This window comes from Portunus trituberculatus, chromosome 36 (genome assembly GCF_017591435.1).
Source record: "Portunus trituberculatus isolate SZX2019 chromosome 36, ASM1759143v1, whole genome shotgun sequence".
NCBI lineage: Eukaryota > Metazoa > Arthropoda > Malacostraca > Decapoda > Portunidae > Portunus > Portunus trituberculatus.
In genome coordinates this window covers 1,345,330-1,366,710 of record NC_059290.1, presented here as the reverse complement: position 1 = coordinate 1,366,710, position 21,381 = coordinate 1,345,330, and the positions used below count along the sequence as shown (strand labels likewise).

Here is a 21,381-nt window from a genome sequence, read left to right as displayed (position 1 = left end):
GTGTTTTAGTTATTCCGTGTTTGACTTGTTTTGTGTTTGACTTGTTTTGTGTTTGACTTGCTTCGTGTTTGATTTATTTCGTGTTTGATTTGTTTCGTGTTTAACTTGTTTCGTGTTTGACTTGTTTCGTGTTTGACTTGTTTCGTGTTTGACTTGTTTTGTGTTTGATTTGTTTCGTGTTTGACTTGTTTCGTGTTTAACTTGTTTCGTGTTTGACTTGTTTCGTGTTTGATTTGTTTCGTGTTTGACTTGTTTCGTGTTTGACTTGTTTCGTGTTTGACTTGTTTTGTGTTTGATTTGTTTCGTGTTTGACTTGTTTCGTGTTTGACTTGTTTTGTGTTTGATTTGTTTCGTGTTTGACTTGTTTCGTGTTTGACTTGTGACTTGTTTCGTGTTTGACTTGTTTCGTGTTTTACTGGTTTCGTGTTTTACTGGGTTCGTGTTTTACTGGGTTCGTGTTTTAGTTGTTTCGTGTTTTACTTGTTTTGTGCTTCATGTTTTACTTGTTTCGTGTTTTATTGTCTCATGAGTTTCGTGTGCAACTGTCTCGCATGTTTCATTTGTTCCTATATCATGTGTTTCGTGTGTCATGTGTTTTAAGTGAATGTATTTCCGTGTTTAATGGTCTATATTTTTGGACCATATTATTTTGTATTTTATTAAATTGATCTTTGTAAACTGTTGTGGTCAATAAAATATCTGAATCTGTGTGTGTGTGTGTGTGTGTGTGTGTGTGTGTGTGTGTGTGTGTGTGTGTGTGTGTGTGTGTGTGTGTGTCAGAGAGAGAGAGAGAGAGAGAGAGAGAGAGAGAGAGAGAGAGAGAGAGAGAGAGAGAGAGATACTGTACATCCATCCACTGGCGCTGTGGTTGTCTGGCTCCCACCTGTCGCTGCGTGAGTTACAGGTGGGCGCTCTTTAACTCTCTCATGGCATCTTGTAACCTCTAATTTCCTTGTTTTTGCCGATTTTTGTTTGTTTCCTTTCCCCGTGTGCAGTGAGGGCTTCAAAACTTGTAGGAAAGCAGACGGCCATGACGCGGCAAAAGCAAACCCAAGGAAACAATAACGACCTAACCACCAGGTGTTCTAAGGAAGATTCACGTAAATGTCTTCTTAACCACTGACTCTCTCTCTCTCTCTCTCTCTCTCTCTCTCTCTCTCTCTCTCTCTCTCTCTCTCTCTCTCTCTCTCTCTCTCTCTCTCTCTCTCTCTCTCTCTCTCTCTGGTATTTTCTTCCTTTAACTTTCTCCTCTTCAGTCATCTTATCCGTTTTCCTTCTTTTGTCTTCGTCCTTCTTTACTGGTCTTTTCTCTCATCCTTCTTTACATTTCCTGTCGGTACGTGAAATGTGTTAGTCATGTAAGTACTTCCGTCCACGCTGTCAGGATTCAGTCTGTAAGTATCATGTAGGTTTATTTGGTACACCTTCTTTCTCGTATTTATTTTGCCATTTTTACTGTTCTCGTCCTTATATTCTCTCTCTCTCTCTCTCTCTCTCTCTCTCTCTCTCTCTCTCTCTCTCTCTGGAGCAGTCAGAGATATAAGAAGATATTTTTTTTTATTCTCCTGAAGTTAAAGATAATTCGTATGATGATAAGATTACCTTACTTTTAAGGAGTAACATCCTTTATAAGTTGATAGCAGTGAGTTAACAGACACTGGTTAGCTAACGGTCAGGAATACTATCCTTACTGCAATCATGTTTCATTTTTTCATTATTTTTTTTCATCGTAACGCAGCAATACTCTTCCGTTAGCCCATTTCTATTTGTTGATTTCTTCTCTTTATCTTCTTCTTCTAGTTGTGCAATATCGTCATCTGTTCGTCTCAGCTCCCTTCATTCTCTAATATCCTTGCGATCCGCCTCTAACACCTCGGTATCCTTAAGTTTCCTTCAGTACCATGACGCGTTTCCATATTCATTCGACTTACTATTTGGTGGTTTTACACAGCTTCAGAAACCCATGTGGTGAGTTAAAATAGAGAAGAAGGTGACTATTAATCTTCTGACCTCCATAGAACCTTTCTGATGTCAATAAAATGGTCTAATCGTACACGAATCTTGAGGTAAAAATGTATCCTAGTATTGAAGGGGTTAAGTCTCCTTCAGTGGTAAGATTGTCCTGGGATCACTTAGCTCACGACCTCATTGCATCCTTCAGCTCGTCTACCCACGTTCTCACTGACCCCTACACTAACCCTCTAACTAATCATAATATTTGCTGATTAATATGAGTAAGTTGAACTCGACTCTGGTAGAAGATAAATAAATGAATGAATAAATAAATCAAACAAATGGCGTTTTCAAAGATATGCCTTACCAGATCGTGTTTGTTGTCTGTGCTATCTTCCTATACATTTCAAACTTGCACCATATAATTCTTCTAAGTCTGAAACACCACAGTAATCGTTAGTTAATTCATGCCCCACTTCAACACACGGCTAGGAACACCACCACGCACCGCCGCAAGCGCATCAACAACACGAAGTCTCTAATTCTGCAGGGAAAGGAGCTACGGTGTGTAATTCCCACGGACTAACATGTAGCACCCCTGTGATTGGAAGGCGTGTGGCTGATCAGAAGCACAGGAGAGGAAACTGAGGAGGAGGAGGAGGAGGAGGAGGAGGAGGAGGAATATATTAGATGAAATACCCTTTAATCCCACCAAATCCAGCATCACTAAGGCACTTCACTTGACACATTCAAACCAATACAAGGACAGACGAAACAAATATACAAATAAACCCAAATATAACCTACCAATTCATAGAGTGACCACAAAGTCAACATCACATTAACCCCTTCAGTACCATGAATTTTGGGTGTGATTAGACGGTTTTATTGACATTAGGAAGAGTCTATGAAGGTCAGAAGATTGATGGCCATAGTCTTCACTATTTCAATCCCTACATAAGTTTCTGAAGCTGTAAGAATCACCAAATAGTAAGCAGAATTGATATGAAAACGTGTCCTGGTACTGAAGGGATAAAGGAAACACATCGTCAGGGATTTCGTATTGGCTAAACAAGACGTGATGAAGGAAAGGGAAGAGTAAAGGTTGGTCACTACAGCTTCTGCATGACTTCTCTTTCTTCTTGGTGCCGGGTGTTGCCTCCACTCCCGGCTCGAGGCTTGCTGGCTGGCGGCGAAAGTAAGGAAGTGGCAGCACCCGAGACGACACGCACACGGGGGAGGGAGAGGCGACGCAGGGGAGCGAGGAACGATGTAAGGAAAAAAAGATAAGAAAAGCAAGAAATACGCAGATAAAAACGAAAGAAAAAAAAAAAAAGACGTAAGGCAGTTTTAGCGCATACACACACACACACACACACACACACACACACACACACACACACACACACACACACACACACACACACACACACACACACACTACGGGTAAGATACTATGTTGACGAAAATTAATCCAACGTGACCATGAAAGGAAATCCAAAATCATGAGAGAGAGAGAGAGAGAGAGAGAGAGAGAGAGAGAGAGAGAGAGAGAGAGAGAGAGAGAGAGAGAGAGAGAGAGAGAGAGAGAGAGAGAGAGAGAGAGAGAGAATCGGTCAAAACAATATATCAAACCACGTTACATGAAGACCTCCCTCCCCCCCGACACACACACCGACTGGTTTTCCTTTCTCTCGTGAGCTTAGAAAGGACGTTGTCAACATGAACAAGAGCGTGAGGCAGGCGTGACCGGGGAGAAGAGGTTTGTGATAAGAGGCCCATGACAACACTTGGACTCTCTTCGGCCCCTTGATCTCTCCTCCTCCTCCTCCTCCTTTTCCCGTCCCGAATGTAATGAGTGAGTCAGGTGTGTGTGTCTTTTTTCATGTGGTGGTGGTGGTGGTGGTGGTGGTGGTGGTAGGGGAATGAGTGACAGTAGTGGTCTTGATCTTTACTGTATATTTTACGAATAATAATATTGTTGTTGTTAAAACTCCAATAACATCAACATAGAAAGCATAAACAGCAACAAACACCACCACCACTAACAAAACAACAGACTTCCACTATAACTACCACTACTACTACTACTACTGCTGCTACTACTAATACTGGTACTACTACTATTACTATTACTACTACGACTGCTGCTAATACTACCACCACTACTACTACTACTACTACTACTACTACTACTACGACTACTACTACTACTGCTGCTACTACTACTACTACTACTACTACTACTACTACTCCTACTACTACTACTACTGCTACTACTACGACTGCTGGTATTACAACTACTACTACTACTACTACTACTATCACTACTACTACTACTACTACTACTACTACTACTACTACCATTACCACCACTACTACTACTACTACTACTACTACTACTACTACTACTACTACTACTACTACTACTATTACTACTACTACTACTACTACTTCTATTAAGGAAGCGCAGTAATGATAAACTAATAACATCAGTGATAGCGGAGGCGACGGCGACGGCAGCGGCGGCGGAGGTGGAGGTAGTAGTAGTATTATCTTTAATATGTCATTCGGAACACTTTGAAGTCTGCCAAACACCACGATAAGGTCAAAACAAACCTCTCTCTTCACAACACAAGCCTCGGCACAGCCACACAGCAACACAGCACCAGTCAGAGGTCACACCTGTACACTGTGCCTGGTTGCGTCAGGTGAAGGAGTATAAGGTTAGGTGAAGTCAGCTCGTCAAGATCACCTGGCGCATCTTTTTCCCATCCACTCCACTCGCTGTCTGCAAGGAACACACGCCCCTCCGATCTTTTGAATAAGTGCTATGAATTCCCACCTGACGAGGCACTCCAGGGAGGGTTTTAATAATGTAGGATGATGACTATCGTGAGGTGGGGAAGACTAAAAACATCATAATTTTCCGTTGGAGTGAGCAAGTTTCCCTTTCAGCCGTCATGTGGCAGAGGGACGCGTTACTCAACATGGCGGCAGCGGCGGTGACGGGACACGCATGGCGGCGCTTTAGGAGACTCGGCAAACTCGCTCACCGCCCCGGCAAGGACGTTATAAGTATAAGAGTATGCGGCAGGAAGTGGTTCCAGATGATTCGCTGGTCTGTAACGAAGATTTGTTAACTAAATTACCTGAGAGAGAGAGAGAGAGAGAGAGAGAGAGAGAGAGAGAGAGAGAGAGAGAGAGGGAGAGTTTTCAAGTTCCGCTATCAACATCTGTATCTGTCTGACCCAGTGAGCGCCTATACATTCGGCAGACTTCCTCCTCTTAATCGTCTTCACCTTGGGACGTACAAGAACTGTTCTGCCTATGGACTCCAAGGACTCACCCCGCCATCCTTAAACCATGTAACGTTCCAGACTTTTGCGTAAGGTGAAACGTCGTTAGAATAAATGGAGTCCACTAGTAGTATCCCTGCTTCTTCCTGGTTCACAATTCCACTATATATATATATATATATATATATATATATATATATATATATATATATATATATATATATATATATATATATATATATATATATATATATATATATCTCTCTCTCTCTCTCTCTCTCTCTCTCTCCATTGAGTGCATATTCTTGGTCGGCCATGCAGTGGAGACAGAAGACATTAATTCTGTGAGTGGTGCCACACACTGTGCGTACAATTGTTTTCTTTGTTTGCGTTTGTTCAGCAGCTTCCTCCACAGTTCAGTCCAAGACGCCAGGCCTGGCCAGGGTGACGCCGCGGGTGAGGTGAGGGACAAAGGCTGCTGAGGCGCGACTCATTTATTAACAACAAATATAACACTACAACAGATAAAGTAATTCAGAATGGACTGCGTGCTGAAGGAACAAGTTGAGAGATTACGGTACTCGCCGACCAGCGGCGATTCCCTGGCTGTCGAGCTGGTCTGGGGAAGTGTGGCCGAGGGGATGGGGAGCTGCTGGGTATTTAGGATATGCAGTCCGCATTCCCGAAATTCCCATTTAAAGGAAGTCGCTCAGTGGTTGAAAGTCTGGACGCGCTGATAGGGCAGCTGCGGGGCCACGGGCAGCACTGCTCCACTGGGCTGAAAGCCGCCATGATCAGCGACGAAAGCGATCTCGACGGGCTGTCCTTCGGGGGAAGTGTACCTGTGGCAGCAGGAACAGGTGTGAGTAATACCACCCGCCACTGAGGCTCTTCACGGCGGCGCACCAACACCAACACTCACAACGATAACAAAGACAGATACTCACGAATATCTACCGCGGGTCAACTGTCCGTTGTTCTGACTGCCCTCCTCCTGCCTGTAGGTACCATCACTGGTTTCGTATTGGAAGGAATACTCCCCGTAGGCGTTCTGTGATCTCTGGTCGTTCACCAGGTTGGCACCGGAGAAGCGACCTCCGCCACCTGAGTAGCCACGCTCACAAGACACCAGGGCCACTACGGCTGCCATCTGAGAGACCGCAAAGAGAGCCGAGATGATATGATCATATCACCACTACAGTCCTGTATCCCATCAAGAGGGGATGCAAGAAGAAGTGGGGAAAGATCCTGGTCCGGGGATGTCGGAAACTATATGTTCATGCAGTGTGAAAGAGTCTGAAGTCAGGGACTCATCTATACATGTACACCAATGCCGCCGTCCCTCAGCACTGTCATACAACTAATGTGTTTCATTTAATATATACATTGACATAATACAAGTGATAAGTTAAGACTGAAGAGTTGTCAGACAGAAAGAGTTCCAAACGTCGAGGGATGGAAGGAAAGAGAGGTTTAGTACTGGAGAGAGAGAGAGAGAGAGAGAGAGAGAGAGAGAGAGAGAGAGAGAGAGAGAGAGAGAGAGAGAGAGAGAGAGAGAGAGAGAGAGAGAGAGAGAGAGAGAGAGAGAGAGAGAGAGAGAGAGAGAGAGAGAGAGAGAGAGAGAGAGAGAGAGAGAGAGAGAGAGAGAGAGAGATGAATATCAAAAGAGGAGAGGCACTCACCACGAGGAGAACACGAGCTGCCATTGTGCTGATGGTGGGAGGCGATGGACTGATGGTGAGGAAAGAAGCTCACGCCTTTTATAGCCGGTCAAGCCACTCTCCCAGTAATGACGGCTCGTGCACGCAAGGGAAGTCACTTATTGCGCGGCGTGGGATTAAGGAGGCGGGGCGGGGGAGATGAGGCAGGTTAGGATGCGGTAGTTGACTTCACTTGCACAGACCTTTACGAAAGTGTCTCGCAATACATTACTGCAGTACTGCCGCACACAGCATTCATACCCAGAGTATTCACACTTTCACTGCATAGGTTCTTACAAATACTTATACAGTGCTCCATTTTTTTTCCATTTTCATTTAGGAGTGTTTGAGTGTTTTGCTGCAAACGTGCCGAAATTGTACCCTTCCTCCTTTCCATCTTTTTTTGAGTTGCGATGATTTCACTTTCCCTCTCAGAGAAACAGCAGGTGATGTACGTTCTTCCCGCCAGAAAAGAAACCCTTTCATCATGACACGCAGCGGGGAAACAGTCTGTGCTGTGCTTATGCCTCACTTGCGAATTACAACACTTCCTTGTCACTACACTACCTTACTACACTGTCAACTATGAGTGGCCGTACTGGACGTGGGTAGCGGGTTTCCTTCAAACTTACCTGGTAGCCGCGTCCTGTATGGCCACTCAGATAATGTGTTTGTTCTTGCCTCCTCTAACCCGCCAGGCATCCCGCAACCCTTTACCCTCTGCCCTTCCAGCGTGTCACTTGCAGTGTGTCCGTGCACTGACAAAAGGACCACTACTCTATGTCAACTATCTACTGCCATTGTACCCATACACCTAAAGCGATGCATATCAGAGAGAGAGAGAGAGAGAGAGAGAGAGAGAGAGAGAGAGAGAGAGAGAGAGAGAGAGAGAGAGAGAGAGAGAGAGAGAGAGAGAGAGAGAGAGAGAGAGAGAGAGAGAGAGAGAGAGAGAGAGAGAGAGAGAGAGAGAGAGAGAGAGAAGAGAGAGAGAGAGAGAGAGAGAGAGAGAGAGAGAGAGAGAGAGAGAGAGAGAGAGAGAGAGAGAGAGAGAGAGAGAGAGAGAGAGAGAGAGAGAGAGAGAGAGAGAGAGAGAGAGAGAGAGAGAGAGAGAGAGAGAGAGAGAGAGAGAGAGAGAGAGAGAGAGAGAGAGAGAGAAAATGCATGAGCTCCTACACGCGTGCGAGCTGCAAGCAATTTTCACATCCTCATATGGAGCCACAGTAATGACAAGCTTCCCTTTTAATGACGTGTAATCCTGCCAACATCTGCCGGTCATTGCGTCAGCAGTATTTCTCCTAAACATTCACAATAAACGACCCAAAAAAGAAAGAACCGCCAGGAACGACACACGACTTTCATTGCATCGCTCGCGGACTCTCATTAGAAAGGCGTTGGGTTTTCTAATGTTTTTGTTTATTTATTTATTTTTTGATGTGAATAAAGTGACAGATTCTTTTTCGAGTTGTGAGTGTTGAGTGAGTAACGTTTTCTATTTTTTTATAATTTTCTCTTTTGCGATGTGAATGTTTTATTTTTTTTTCTTTCGTTTGTGATGTGAATAAAGTGAGATTGTTTTTTGAGTTGTGAGTGAGTGAGTGAGTGAGTGAGTAACGTTTTGTAGTCTTTTTTTTATTTTTTGTCTTGTAATGTGAATGTTTTTATTTTCTTCTTTCGTTTGTGATGTGAATAAAGTGAGTGAGATTCTTTTTCCAGTTGTGAGTGAACGAATAAGTAACATTTTCGATTTTTTCATTTTTATTTTTTGTCTTGTTGGTAATGTCAATAAAATGAGTGAGATGGATATTATTTTTCGAGTTGTGAGTGAGTGAGTGAATGAAATGAGTTTTCTAGTTTTCATCTATTTCTTTTGTCTCTCGTTTGTGTTTTCGAATAGTGAGTGAATTTTTTGTTTCGAGTTACGAGTGAGTGAGTGAGTGAGTGAGTGAGTGAATGAGTGAATGAGTGGTCGCTTGCGTCTTCTAGTTTCCATTTCTTTTCTTTTTTTTGAGTGAGTGGTTGCTTCTTTTCTTCTCTTTTCTTCGTGTTTCTGATACAGTGATAGCTAAGACGTATTTTTTTCCTCTAACTGTAAGTGAGCGACTGAATAGATGATGATGTGGCATAAAGACAACTGACACGTCATTTTCTTGAAGTGAGTGATTAAGCAGAAGCGTGGAGCGGTGTGAGTGATATAAAAAGTCCAAAATTATTGGCATGCATACATTTTTTTATATGTTGAATTTTCTGAAAGGTTTGATATACGTTTCCATTTTTTTTTTTTTGTATTTTGTTTTGCGATTTTCATGATTTTGCTGATTTCAACTTTTTACTGTTTCTATATTTTTCCTCAGAATTTCACTGCATCTTATTTACCAGTGAGAAACATGTGATAAACAAATTCAAAAGACGAAATAGCATATGGAAAAATCATTATGTAAAGATAATAACGTAAGAATTTCGAAATTTTGTCATTATATCAATAAAAGGGTAAATAGCAAAGAAGATGAATAATTAAGGGATATTGATAAACGCAACACTCGGCTTAGAAGGACGAGTGTGGCAAGACGAAAGAAGTGAGTGTTTCATGGGAAATGAGTCTGTAGTCTAATAAATTAACGCAGTGAAGAAATGAGTAAAGTTAATACAGAGAAAGAGAGAGAGAGAGAGAGAGAGAGAGAGAGAGAGAGAGAGAGAGAGAGAGAGAGAGAGAGAGAGAGAGAGAGAGAGAGAGAGAGTAATGGGTAAGTCATGAATTGTGTCTCCGAAAAGCCGAAAACTGAAACAGCAAAGCAACACCAACACGAGGGACAAGAACAGATGCCTGAGACGCGTGAACGGACTGAGTGAGTGAGAGGAGGAAGTGAGAGCAGAAGTGAGTGTGACATGTCTGGCAAACAACAAATAAAGGTGTGTGTGTGTGTGTTAGGAGAGAGCAGTGAATGGAGAGGCGTGTGTGGACAGTAGGTGAGTGAGGGAGACATGAGGTAAGAGGAACTATATGCTAAAACACCTGTATCACACCTCCGCTACATAAAAAAAAGAAAATAGTTGAAGACAGTTTTCCCAGCGTCTTTGTATGATGCTAGTCAAAGGTCAAGAAGATTAATTCATTACAAAGGGTTGACACTCTTGAACACACGGCTGATCATCTTAGTGACCCTGGAAAGAAATCGTGGTGGAAGAGCAGAGCGTTTCAGAATATGGGCCAACAGGAGGCGAGGGGAGGCACAACACGGCGGTCTGGGTCTGGGAAGGCTTCGCGGATCAATACCAGGAAGCAGGTGGCGGCGGCGGTGTCGAGCCTGGTCAAAGCGGAGACAAGACGCCTTCCTCCCCACCACGTCTCCAAGGGACCCCGTGGCGCAATGGTAGCGCGTCTGACTCCAGATCAGAAGGCTGGGTGTTCGAGTCACTCCGGGGTCATAATGTCATTTTTATGGGGCAATCCTGGCGGTCACACCTTCGTCGTACAGGTACTCGATGATAAATGTAAACAAGTGTCTACAACTGAGTGTTTCACGTGTACTTTTGCAATGAATGGTACACTTTACTCCACCTTGGCTCGATGATGAATGTTTAGTGATAATTACTCATGGCGGTCAGTGAAGTGAAGGCAATGCACTCCTAGACGCGACGGAGACAAGCGATGCCAAAATAAAAACAGATGACGATATAAAAAGAAAACCTGGTGAAAGTTTTGAGAAAGAGAAAGAAAAAATGACATATTTGAAGAGTAACTAGTTAAAGTTAGTCAGGCAAAGAGAAAGTTGAAGAAGTCTGAGAAAGAAAGACACAAAAAAGGAACATCCGATAAAAGTTGGTTTGTTAAGATAAGCCAAGAAGAAAAAATCTACAGCTCGAGAGAGAGAGAGAGAGAGAGAGAGAGAGAGAGAGAGAGAGAGAGAGAGAGAGAGAGAGAGAGAGAGAGAGAGAGAGAGAGAGAGAGAGAGAGAGAGAGAGAGAGAGAGAGAGAGAGAGAGAGAGAGAGAGAGAGAGAGAAAAGAAATTTTGAAGTTAGTCACCAAGGGAATGTGAAGCCAGGTGGTGAGTCAGTTCCCCTCACCCTGACCCTGAAAACTGCCAATTATTACTTGCGCGGACACACACACACACACACACACACACACACACACACACACACACACACACACACACACACACACACACAGTAGACACCTGCCGAAACGATAACAACTCCCAGTGAGGTCTAATGGCACTCGTTCAAGGGGTGCTGTGGACTTACCATTGAGGCAACCTGTGACCTCCCTGAACGTTTCCCTTTGTCTCTCACAATACATGGGGACAGTCACAGCTTGCCCTTTATTGACAACTCTCTACCTTCACAAAACAAAACTACATGCCTCTATCTACACTTACATTCTTCATACAAAATTTAGAGTTGAAAAGAAAGGAAAAAAAGACTCCTATACCATCCTCGGAATCCCCTTGCGAGTGTGTTTCTATATAATCTTTAAAGGGACCGGCACCTCAGTGGGCCTTTTTATTTTAACTTATTTATTTATTTTTTTTTTTTGCCCTTGGCCTGTGTTCCCTCTTACATGGAGAGAGAGAGAGAGAGAGAGAGAGAGAGAGAGAGAGAGAGAGAGAGAGAGAGAGAGAGAGAGAGAGAGAGAGAGAGAGAGAGAGAGAGAGAGAGAGAGAGAGAGAGAGCAATCATTGAACACTTAGTTAGCAAATATTGATTCTTAAGAATACGAGGCAAAGTTTCTTTCTTGCGGTCCAAACACTGCAAAATGAAATAAAACATCACATAAACACAAAGGGATAATAAAAAAGGGAAAAAATATATAAGAATTGAATTTAAAAAGGCAAAGAAAAACTGACGATGTAAACAGAAAGAGAAAGCGACGGTAAATAGAGAATCGAAACGAACACACTCGAAACACACTGGAAAAATATATCACAAGGAAATAAAAAAAACATTGTACACCTAAAAGAAAAAAATAAACTAGGATACAGAGAAAAACACTGGAAAAATATATCACAAGGAAATAAAAAAAAATCATTGTACAGCCAACAGAAAAAAAAAAACTAGGATACAGAGAAAATAGCCCAGGAAACACAAGCATCAAGTCACTCTCCTTACACTATCCGTCTCTTTCAACACAGCATCGAATGAAATAAAGACAAATGATGACACTGAGTCGGTTCGAATAATCGGTACATCACAGGAAGCAGACTCATGACTTCTGACCTAAAGCTCGTCTCCCATCTGCAACAACGGCCTTATCTGCCCACACACTTCAACGATAGCTAAATATATACCCTGTTATCAAATTTACAGAGAAACAAAATTAACATCTTCCTAAGTAAACTATACAGGAATCTATGATCCATAAATGCTCGTCTAAAAAACGCAATTGGTCAGTCGGAATATTATTTTGACCACTTTGGATCAGCGTGCTTGCTAATCTGTCTGCCTTACTTCATCCGGCTTGAACTAAAGATTTGTCTCTCTCTCTCTCTCTCTCTCTCTCTCTCTCTCTCTCTCTCTAAGCTATTGTAGGAACACGAATAACGGATAAGTAATACTGTAACATTAGGCAAGAAAGAAGTAGTGATGGTGGCGGTGGTGGTGGAGTGGAGGACAAGGAAAGGAATGCCGAGGCTGATCTCTATGTTTTCGAATGCTTACGAGTGAAGCAACATGTTTTATTGAAAACTGCGGTGTTGAGCAATATGCAGGTGTAGTGTGGTGTGTGGTGTTGTGTGCCTGATAGTAAGATGAGGAGGAGGCACGAAACTGGTTATTTTGAATTTTTGAAGAAGAGATACATGCATTCTTATAAAGAAAAATATGCTATGACTGTATCGTGGAAATGATGAAAGATAATGATGTGTGTGTGTGTGTGTGTGTGTGTGTGTGTGTGTGTGTGTGTGTGTGTGTGTGTGTGTGTGTGTGTGTGTGTGTGTGTGTGTGTGTGTGTGTGTGTGTGTGTGTGTGTGTGTGTGTGTGTCGCTACTCCAATACAGCAACCCGTTTCTCTCTGACTCCTCCCCTCGCAGTGCCATACTTAGGCAGAGATTCAGTTGCAGAGGACAGAACTGCTGGTTGAATGGGTAGTTACTGTTAGGTCGGAGTTAAACGTCACGTCACGTCACGAAAGGATGAGTGGTTGGAATATCTATTTACTCCAATAATTGCTCTCATTAACCACGTATGATATCAAACTATATTTTTGCCAGTTAAGTCACGGTCTGAAACAAACACTGACAAACGGGCATCATTGTCAGACGCTTGTTCAAATTTCATTTGTGAAGAACGGTATGACACAGCACCTCAAACCTTTAGTAGTGATATCACCTTGCTTTATGCATAATATTTCTGTCATATCTGAGGAACCGCTGCTCAAAAAGAAGTTTGCTAAAGACGTAACCTGCAATTTTCATAACCAATAATCTTATGAAGACACGCACTGACCACTGACTGCACAGGTGCAACTGAAGATTTTAAAGGTAAACTCAAAATTCGCCTATGAACGATAAACTATAAACCAACAAAATAAAACACCGCCATTCTTACATTAGCACCCAGCAGGCTGTGACATACAGCGAGCCCCACACGAGGTTTATCCTGTCTTTGGATTACAACGCCACCGCTTCGGCCTCCATCTTGCGCCGGTCGTACGCCTGGGCAGCTGGCATGAACATCCACAAGAAGAAGGCGAGGTAGACGTAGCCAGAAAGGACCCACATACTGACTGCGTAGCTGCCACTCGTGTCCCGCACCAGACCTATAGGGGTGCCGGGTTCAGTGAGGACAGGTCGGGTGGAGGGTGCGATGTAACACTGAGTGATGAGGCAGAATCTACAGGTCTTGTACAACGACAAACACAAACCATGCACATCTTTTGTAGGTAAACTAAAATTTTTTTATATAGGTCATGTAAAAACACAAATTCTTATAAACAGAAAAAAAAATTATAGTAACACCGTAAAGATTAGTAAAATCAAGCTGGAACTCCTACCACGACCAAAGTTCTGCCTGCACTCATAAAAGAAGAAACATTCCATTTGACTATTTGTGAATAGTTTCCGGAAACTGTCCAGGTGAGACTTATCGTGCTGAAGGACAGGTAAAATACAGAAAGAGGTGAGCGGAAAGGAGCATCAGAGGGAAAAATATGAGAAGAAAAAAGAGAGCGTAGAGGTGAGATGAAGGAATGGGCTGGGCAGGCAGTGATTGCAAATAATACAGGTATATATATATAACACTTGAGGGAGGAGAAAGACTCACCTACAAGAGGACCAATGGTAAGGAAGCCAGAAGCTAGAATGAGCGAGGTTCCCCCAAACATCGGCGGAAGGTTTTCAAGCCCCATGAATTTCACCATGATAAGGTTGAAGAGGCTCATGGTGGTGCCGACGCCCATGCCCCAAGTTATCATGACCACCATCATGCTCGGCACCGACTCCAGCAGCGGGAACACTTGGGGAGGACACGAAGAGTTCAAGTGTGCAGGAACGCACGGTGTGTGTGTGTGTGTGTGTGTGTGTGTGTGTGTGTGTGTGTGTGTGTGTGTGTGTGTGTGTGTGTGTGTGTGTGCGCGCGCGCGCGCTCACGAAGAAGAATGGCCGTGAGATGTATCAAAGAAAATCTTAAATATTTTTATACATACGCCTTCAAGAAGTCAAAAATAAAGAACTCTGTTGGTCTTTTTAAGGTCAGTGATAAGACAATCACCGACCCTGAAGAAATAAGTAATATGCAAAGAAAACACTACGAAACTCTCTTTAGTACTCGTACACCACTTCAAGGAAAAGCTCTCAGTTGCCCTGTTGATTTCTTCATGTAGACAGACCAAGTTAACCAAGACCAACAACTCCGCAACATCACCAATAGCATTACTGACATAACTAAAGCTTTAAAAATACTGAAAATAACTCAGCAACCGGCACCGACCAAATACCAGCGATCTTTTTTAGAGAAAATGTGCGGGTGTGGTGGCAAAACCAATCCTCTTTTTTTACCAAAACTCTCTTGCAATGAGTATCGTGCCACATCTCAGATAGCCCAAAATCACCCTAGTTTTTAAAGGGGATTCACGAAGTGAGGCTAAAAACTATATGCCCATAGGTCTCATCTTGCATATCATGAAAAAATTCAAAAAAATTATCAAGAAAATTACTACATATCTTGGAGACTAAAAAAAAAATATAACGGACAATATGGTTTCAAGAAAGGTCGATTATATGTATCTCCACTTCTTGCACATCACGATCGGGTCATCACCTTCCTAGAGTCTAATGCTATGATTGATGTTTTTTTTCCTTTTATGCAGGAGGGACAGCTGGCAAAGGGCAACAAAATATGGAAAAAAAGGCCCACTGTTTTGCCAGTTCCTAAAAGACAAGAGAGTTAACCAAAATTCAGGGACAAATGTCTTGACATCTCTCTTAAAAGATGTCAAGTCGTAAGAAGATGGAAATACAGAAGCAGGTAGGGAGTTTACCAGTGAAAGGTATGAATGATTGAGAATACTGGTTAACTCTTGCATTAGAGAGCTGGACAGAATAGGGATGAGAGGAAGAAGAAAGCCTTGTGCAGCGAGGCCGCAGGAGGAGGGGAGGCATGCAGGTAGCAAGATCAGTAGAACAGTTAGCATGAAAATAATGATAAAAGATAGAAAGAGATGCAACATTTCGGCGGTGAGAAAGAAGCTGAAGACAGACAGTCAGTCAGAGGAGGGGAGTTGATGAGACGAAAAGCTTTTGATTCCACCCTCTCTAATAAAGCTGTATGAGTGGAACCCCCCAAAACATGCGAAGAGTACTCCATACAAGGACGGATAAGGCCCTTGTACAGAGTTAGCAGCTGGAGGGGCGAGAAAAACTGGCGGAGACGCCGCAGAACGCCTAACTTCATAGAAGCTGTTTTAGCAAGAGATGAGATGTGAATTTTCCGGTTAAGATTATGAGTAAAGGACAGACCGAGGATATTCAGTGTGGAAGAGGGAGACAGTTGATTGTCATTGAAGAAGAGTGGATAGTCGTCTGGAAGGTTGTGTCGAGTTGACAGATGGAGAAATTGAGTTCTTGAAGCATTGAAAACTACTAAGTTTTCTCTGTCCCAATCAAAAATCTTAGAAAGATCAGAAGTCAGGCGTTCTATGGCGTCCCTGCGTGATCTGTTGACTTCCTGAAGGGTTGGTCATCTCTGAAAAGACTTGGTATCATCATTACGAACTTCAACTGAAGGCATGAAATAGTAAGAGGGAGTTGGAGAGAGAGGGACAAGCCCAGAATCATCAAAGGTGGAGTTGTTAGCAAAGGTTTGAGAGAAAAATTCAACTTTAGAGACAGATGTGATGGCAGTTGTGCCATCCGGATGAAATAAAGAAGGGAAAGATGAAGAAGTAAAGTTATTGGAGATGTTTTTTGGCCAGATGCCAGAAGTCACGAGGGAAGTTTGAGTTTCAAAAATTTTGACATTTTCTATTTATGAAGGAGTGTTTGGCAAGTTGAAGAACATACTTGGCACGATCCGGGTAGAAATATAAAGTGCATGAGATTCAGATGATGGAAGAGTCAACTACCTTTTGCGGGCAACCTATTTTACCTATTTTCATGGTAGCTGTTCTACTGATCTTGCTAACTGCATGCCTCCCCTCCTCCTGCGGCCACGCTGCACAAGGCTTTCTTCTTCCTCTCATCCCTATTCTGTCCAACTCCCTAATGCAAGAGTTAACCAGTACGCTCAATCATTCATCCCTTTCACTGGTAAACTCTGGAACTCCCTCCCTGCATCTGTATTTTCGAATTCCTACAACTTGTCTTCTTATAAGAGGGAGGTATCGAGGCATTTGCTCCCCTAATTCTGGCTGACGGTTTTGGCACCTTTTGAACTCTTTGGAGAGCCAGCGCTCAAGTGTGCCTTTTTCTAACTTTCTTTTTTTTTGCACTTGGCTGGCCCTCTTCCCTACGTAAAAAAAAAAAAAAAAATAAATAAATAAATAAATAAAAAAACTTTCTATCATGTATAGCACGAGATCAGTCTGTGTTAAACCAAGGTTTAGAGATTTAGTTTGAGAAAAAGAGTGAAGAATGTAAGCCTCCATGCCAGACACTATCACCTCTGTTATGCGTTCAGCACACAGAGACGGGTGGCTGACACGGAAGCAGTAATCATTCCAGGAAAAAATAGCATAATACCTCCTCTGGTTCCCCCGATCTGGCAGAAAGGCAAAACTTTAGAGGCACCTCTGCTTTGGGGGATCCTGAATAGGGATTGGAGAAATAGAACAAGATACAGATATGAGATTATGAAAATAGGGTAACAGCATAAGCAGAAGGATTAGAGATAAAGAAAAGGTCAAGCATTTTGGGTGTATCTTCAAGTAGGTCAGGAATACGAGTAGGGTGTTGCACCAGTTGCTCTAGGTCTTAGAGGATAGCAAAGTTGAAGACTACTTTACCAGGATGATCAGTGAAGAGACAAGCAAGCCAAAGCTGGTGGTGAACATTGAAATCTCTAAGGATGGAGATCCCCGCAAAAGGATAGAGGGATAAAATGTGCTCCATTTTGGATGCTAAATACTAAATAGTCAATATAATAATCAGAGGAGTTAGTGGAGAGATAGACAACACAAATAAATTTAGTTAGAGAGTGACTACTGAGTCAAAATCAGAGGGTGAAAAACTCAGAAAATTCAAGAGCGTGGGCATGAGAGCAATTTAAGTCGTAGCGCATACAGATGCAACATCCAGCTTTAGAAAGAAAATGAGAATAGAGAAAGTAGGAGGGAACAGAGAAGGGGCTACTGTCAGTTGCCTCAGCTATGTTTCGGTGAGCAAAAGATGAGGTTTAGTAGAGGAGAGGTGGTGTTCTACAAATTGAAAACTAAGACCGCGAATGTTGCAGAAGTTAATGAAGAAAAATTGAGGGAGGTGTCAAGATATTTTGGGTTGCTACTGGAAGAGCAGTCTGGTCTGGGAACATTTATGGTCCTCTCTCAAGAAGAAGACTCCAAGGCTGGATCAAGAGTCGCCATTTTTTTTTTTTTTTTTTTTTGCGTGAAGTAAGTGTGTGTAGTAAGTACGCGTACTTTTGTGAAAAGGAAGAGAGTTGCTCCCTTATTGGAATATTACTGCCAGCTATGGTCCCACTTGAATCGGTACAAAAGTCATTTTTACCTACCGCATATTAACTGTAAGACGTCTAAATAATTGAGAGCAAACCATTATCCTCAAACTCTACTTTCTGGAGCAACATTGGGAGCAATACCTAATTGTTTATGTATGGAAGATTATGCAGGGCCTCTCTTCCAATAACACAGAGCTACGCTTCCACGAACACCAACGACTAGACAGATTCTGTAACGTGAGTAGAGTTCACCCTCGGGCCCTTACCTGAGTACAGACGCTGAGGAGCAACGTTCCTAAACTCCCTAAGACAACAGTTACGAGCTCTCACCAACGTCACCCTAGATCAATTCAAAGCATAATTTATCAATTCTTACAAGATATACCGAACGAGTCGCACCTCCCGCAATACTACTCCCCTACTCCAACCAACTCAATACCAGACTGGTTGGCTCTTCAACGGGTGGAAGGTGATTTCACTTACTCCGGGGAAGCGACCCATCGGGACCTCGAAGTGACGGCATCTCATTGCGCTAACTACTTGCAACTCTTTCACAGGATTCACAAGGGTGTGTGTGTTTCACTGTTTGATCTGCTGCAGTCTCTGACGAGACAGCCAGACGTTACCCTACGGAACGAGCTCAGAGCTCATTATTTCCGATCTTCGGATAGGCCTGATGAGACCAGGCACACACCACACACCGGGACAACAAGGTCACAACTCCTCGATTTACATCCCGTACCTACTCAATGCTAGGTGAACAGGGGCTACACGTGTGTGTGTGTGTGTGTGTGTTTTTGTCAGTAAGACGTTGCCTTACCCATGATGGAGAAGGCAGTGATAGCCAGGCCAGCCATGTATGCGAGGCGCATGTTGAACCAGGCATAGTCTGAGAGCACTGAACCCAGTATGCGCATCACCAGGTTGGCAAAGGCTGAGGCAGAGATGCAGTTTGCGGCGTCCGCAAGGCTGTGACCGGCGATCTGTATGACGAAAGGAACCATCATAATAAAGTTATAGAAGCCAATGATGAAGAAGGTGGAGCCGATGGCAATGATAAGGGCACGCGGTGAGCGAAGGATGACAAGGTCTGCCACGGTGTTGCGCGCCACTCGTCCCACCAGCGTCCTTCGGCTTACGCCTTGCTGAGGCGCATCACTGTCTGGCTCTAGATCTACTGCATCTGGTTTATGTTCCGTACTTGTTGATTCCTCTCTGTCCCTCTGCGTACCATCCTCACCTCTACCAGGCATGTATTCCACCAGACTCACCCGCTCATCCTGTTCGCCGCCACAGTCACTTTGCCTGGAATCCTTAGCTGCAGGCTCTGTGCAAGGTGGGCTTGCAGGTTGAGGCGGCGGCTTCAAGTGCCACTCGACTGGGTGGTAGAAGGCGGCGCCCACGCAGCAGTTGAGGATGATGCCAGACAAGATGAGCGTTGCGCCCCGGAAGCCGTACTCGTCTTGCAGGAAGCGCAGGAAGGGCGGGCCCACCATCTGCCCTATGCACACGCCCGCCATCATCACAGCGTTGGCCATGCCGCGCCTCCGGTTGAAGTAGGATGGCACGATAATGAAGGTCATGCTGATCACCAAGCCGCCGCCCGTGCCTGCCGACCGGAAAGTATCAGCTAGCGAGACACATCACGTGCTTCACGACAAGCGACTTGCCTCTCATTAGCGTCACACGCCCTGTGTTCTGACCTGACCTGACAGCAGGGAGAAGGAGAAGAAGAGGAACACCGGCGAGGGCGTGAAGGCGGAGAGCAAGAGGGCCATGAAGGCCAGCAGCACCCCAGTTATGGCCACTTGTCTCCACCCAAACTCCTGTGCCAACGGCCTCACCATCAGCCCCATCACATGCCATAGACATGAGTGAGCGTTGAAGAGCCAGAAGTTGAGACTGGAGGAGGTGCCCTCCTGCAGTAGGTAGCGGGAAAAGATCATGCCGAATCCTTGACTCAACAGATGCAACACCATCTGTGGAAACGTGACACTAAACGACTAGGTAGAGGCTCCCCAGCATCAGGCAATCGACAATACCATGAGTCACTGCAGATAGTCTGACGCTTGGTTGACTTATCAAAGAGAGAGCTTTGAAAATACTGATGTATTGCAAAATAGGAAAGCTGATCTTACTAAACCAATTTTTTTTTTATATTATGGGCCCATAGCGCCTGTAGGCATACTTGAAGAGTATATGTGGGAAGCGCTGTTAATCTTCCGCCCATTAGTGACGCAGGCAACTTTATTTATAGTGGTACCCATATTAGGGCCCATATCACCACCCAAGCACATCTTTGGTGTAACCACCTAGAACCTGGGTATCATGATGACATGTAGGTAACTTTAAACCACTCGACAAATGGCATAGCTTCAAAGCGGTATGTGGTGGGATTCGAACCTACGCGTAGACGTCTGCCCGATCCCACGCTCACCATCTTATCCACTACGCCACCACCTCCCAATGAAAGATAGATTGTCATAATGATGTAAAGATTTCTAAGACTCCTTTGAAAATATCATAGATAACAAACAATGAATATGACTGGTTAATAATCATAAATACTTTCCCGAATCTAACATGAGTGAGAAAACGACATTGGGTAGGTGTAGGTGGTAGTGTGTAGGGGTTATTCGATCACCAACAATAACACTGCCTCGCAGTCTCCTCTGAAAGCAAGGCTCCACTCACCGCAAGTATGAAGCTGCCGCCCACCACCAGCCATCCCCACCCTCCATCAGGCACCCGCGATGTCCAGTCTTGGGTTGGGGATTTGACAGTCCTGCTGATCTCCTCTGAAGGCATGATGTTCTGCACCACCGAGTAAACTTTCCCAGAGCTTCCTGCCTGGGACATCTGTGGAATCTCGGGCATGGCGTGACGTGGCGTGCAATGCAGGTGACGGAATGCTCTGGGTTGGGTGGTTCCAGCAGAGGAGTGAGGCTTGATTGGGGTGGAGGTGGAAAAGCGCCAAGTCATTGCCTCACAAGGCCACTATTATCTGCCAGCAAGATAAGGTTTATCTGATCACTGTTCATACATTGAACAGACACCTTCACAGTACACACGATGGTATGACCTGGGAAGAGGTATAGACAGTTTGCCTCCTTACGCCAATGCAAATGATGGCGAGGCATGTGCCACTACTATTGTTGGCACATTTTAGTTTTTTTTTTGTGAACCAGGAAACAACCTTTCGCATTTTCAATAATTAATAGCCAAACTTGGATATTGATTGATCTTAATGGGAAGTAAATACAATATCATGATCTCCAGTAAAGCTATAGTACTTTCTTTGGTCCCAAAAAGAAGCACAAATGAA

The 21,381-nt window shown here is 43.8% G+C and overlaps 3 protein-coding genes and 1 non-coding gene across 4 annotated transcripts in view; 1 reads left to right on the top strand and 3 right to left on the bottom strand.

The window, feature by feature from the left end:
* Positions 1 to 5,731: 5,731 nt before the first annotated feature.
* Positions 5,732 to 7,072, bottom strand: LOC123513519 (endocuticle structural glycoprotein ABD-5-like). Its single transcript, XM_045270731.1, has 3 exons — positions 6,935 to 7,072; positions 6,200 to 6,402; positions 5,732 to 6,094 (listed from the first exon to the last, which is right to left on the bottom strand). The coding sequence occupies exons 1-3, from the start codon at positions 6,956 to 6,958 to the stop codon at positions 5,962 to 5,964; spliced, it is 360 nt and encodes a 119-aa protein (XP_045126666.1). The 5' UTR covers positions 6,959 to 7,072; the 3' UTR covers positions 5,732 to 5,961.
* A 3,231-nt stretch (positions 7,073 to 10,303) lies between these two features.
* On the top strand, positions 10,304 to 10,375 carry Trnaw-cca. Its single transcript has one exon. It is a non-coding gene; the product is annotated as a tRNA-Trp (tRNA).
* Positions 10,376 to 11,753: 1,378 nt separating this feature from the next.
* LOC123513513 (monocarboxylate transporter 2-like) lies at positions 11,754 to 21,054 on the bottom strand. Its single transcript, XM_045270718.1, has 5 exons — positions 20,751 to 21,054; positions 19,765 to 20,035; positions 18,877 to 19,665; positions 14,211 to 14,402; positions 11,754 to 13,707 (listed from the first exon to the last, which is right to left on the bottom strand). Exons 1-5 carry the CDS (start codon positions 21,036 to 21,038, stop codon positions 13,559 to 13,561), a joined length of 1,689 nt encoding a protein of 562 aa, XP_045126653.1. The 5' UTR covers positions 21,039 to 21,054; the 3' UTR covers positions 11,754 to 13,558.
* The window catches only part of LOC123513514 (monocarboxylate transporter 2-like), a 35,761-nt gene continuing 26,133 nt past the window's right edge, over positions 11,754 to 21,381 (bottom strand). The window contains exon 8 of the mRNA XM_045270721.1: positions 11,754 to 12,465. The gene's annotated coding sequence lies outside the window, so the exon portion shown is untranslated. The remainder of the gene's footprint in view (positions 12,466 to 21,381) is intronic.

Excerpts from the sequence above, each read along its gene's own strand:
- LOC123513519 (XM_045270731.1), bottom strand. The coding sequence starts at position 6,958 with ATGGCAGCTCGTGTTCTCCTCGTG. Across the intron at positions 6,403-6,934 it reads CAGCTCGTGTTCTCCTCGTG|ATGGCAGCCGTAGTGGCCCT; the intron begins GTGAGTGCCTCT and ends GCGGTCTCTCAG. Across the intron at positions 6,095-6,199 it reads TTGACCCGCGGTAGATATTC|GTACACTTCCCCCGAAGGAC; the intron begins GTGAGTATCTGT and ends CTGCTGCCACAG.
- LOC123513513 (XM_045270718.1), bottom strand. The coding sequence starts at position 21,038 with ATGACTTGGCGCTTTTCCACCTCCACCCCAATCAAGCCTCACTCCTCT. Across the intron at positions 14,403-18,876 it reads CACTGCCTTCTCCATCATGG|TGTTCCCGCTGCTGGAGTCG; the intron begins GTAAGGCAACGT and ends GTCCTCCCCAAG. Across the intron at positions 13,708-14,210 it reads TACCATTGGTCCTCTTGTAG|GTCTGGTGCGGGACACGAGT; the intron begins GTGAGTCTTTCT and ends GCACCCCTATAG.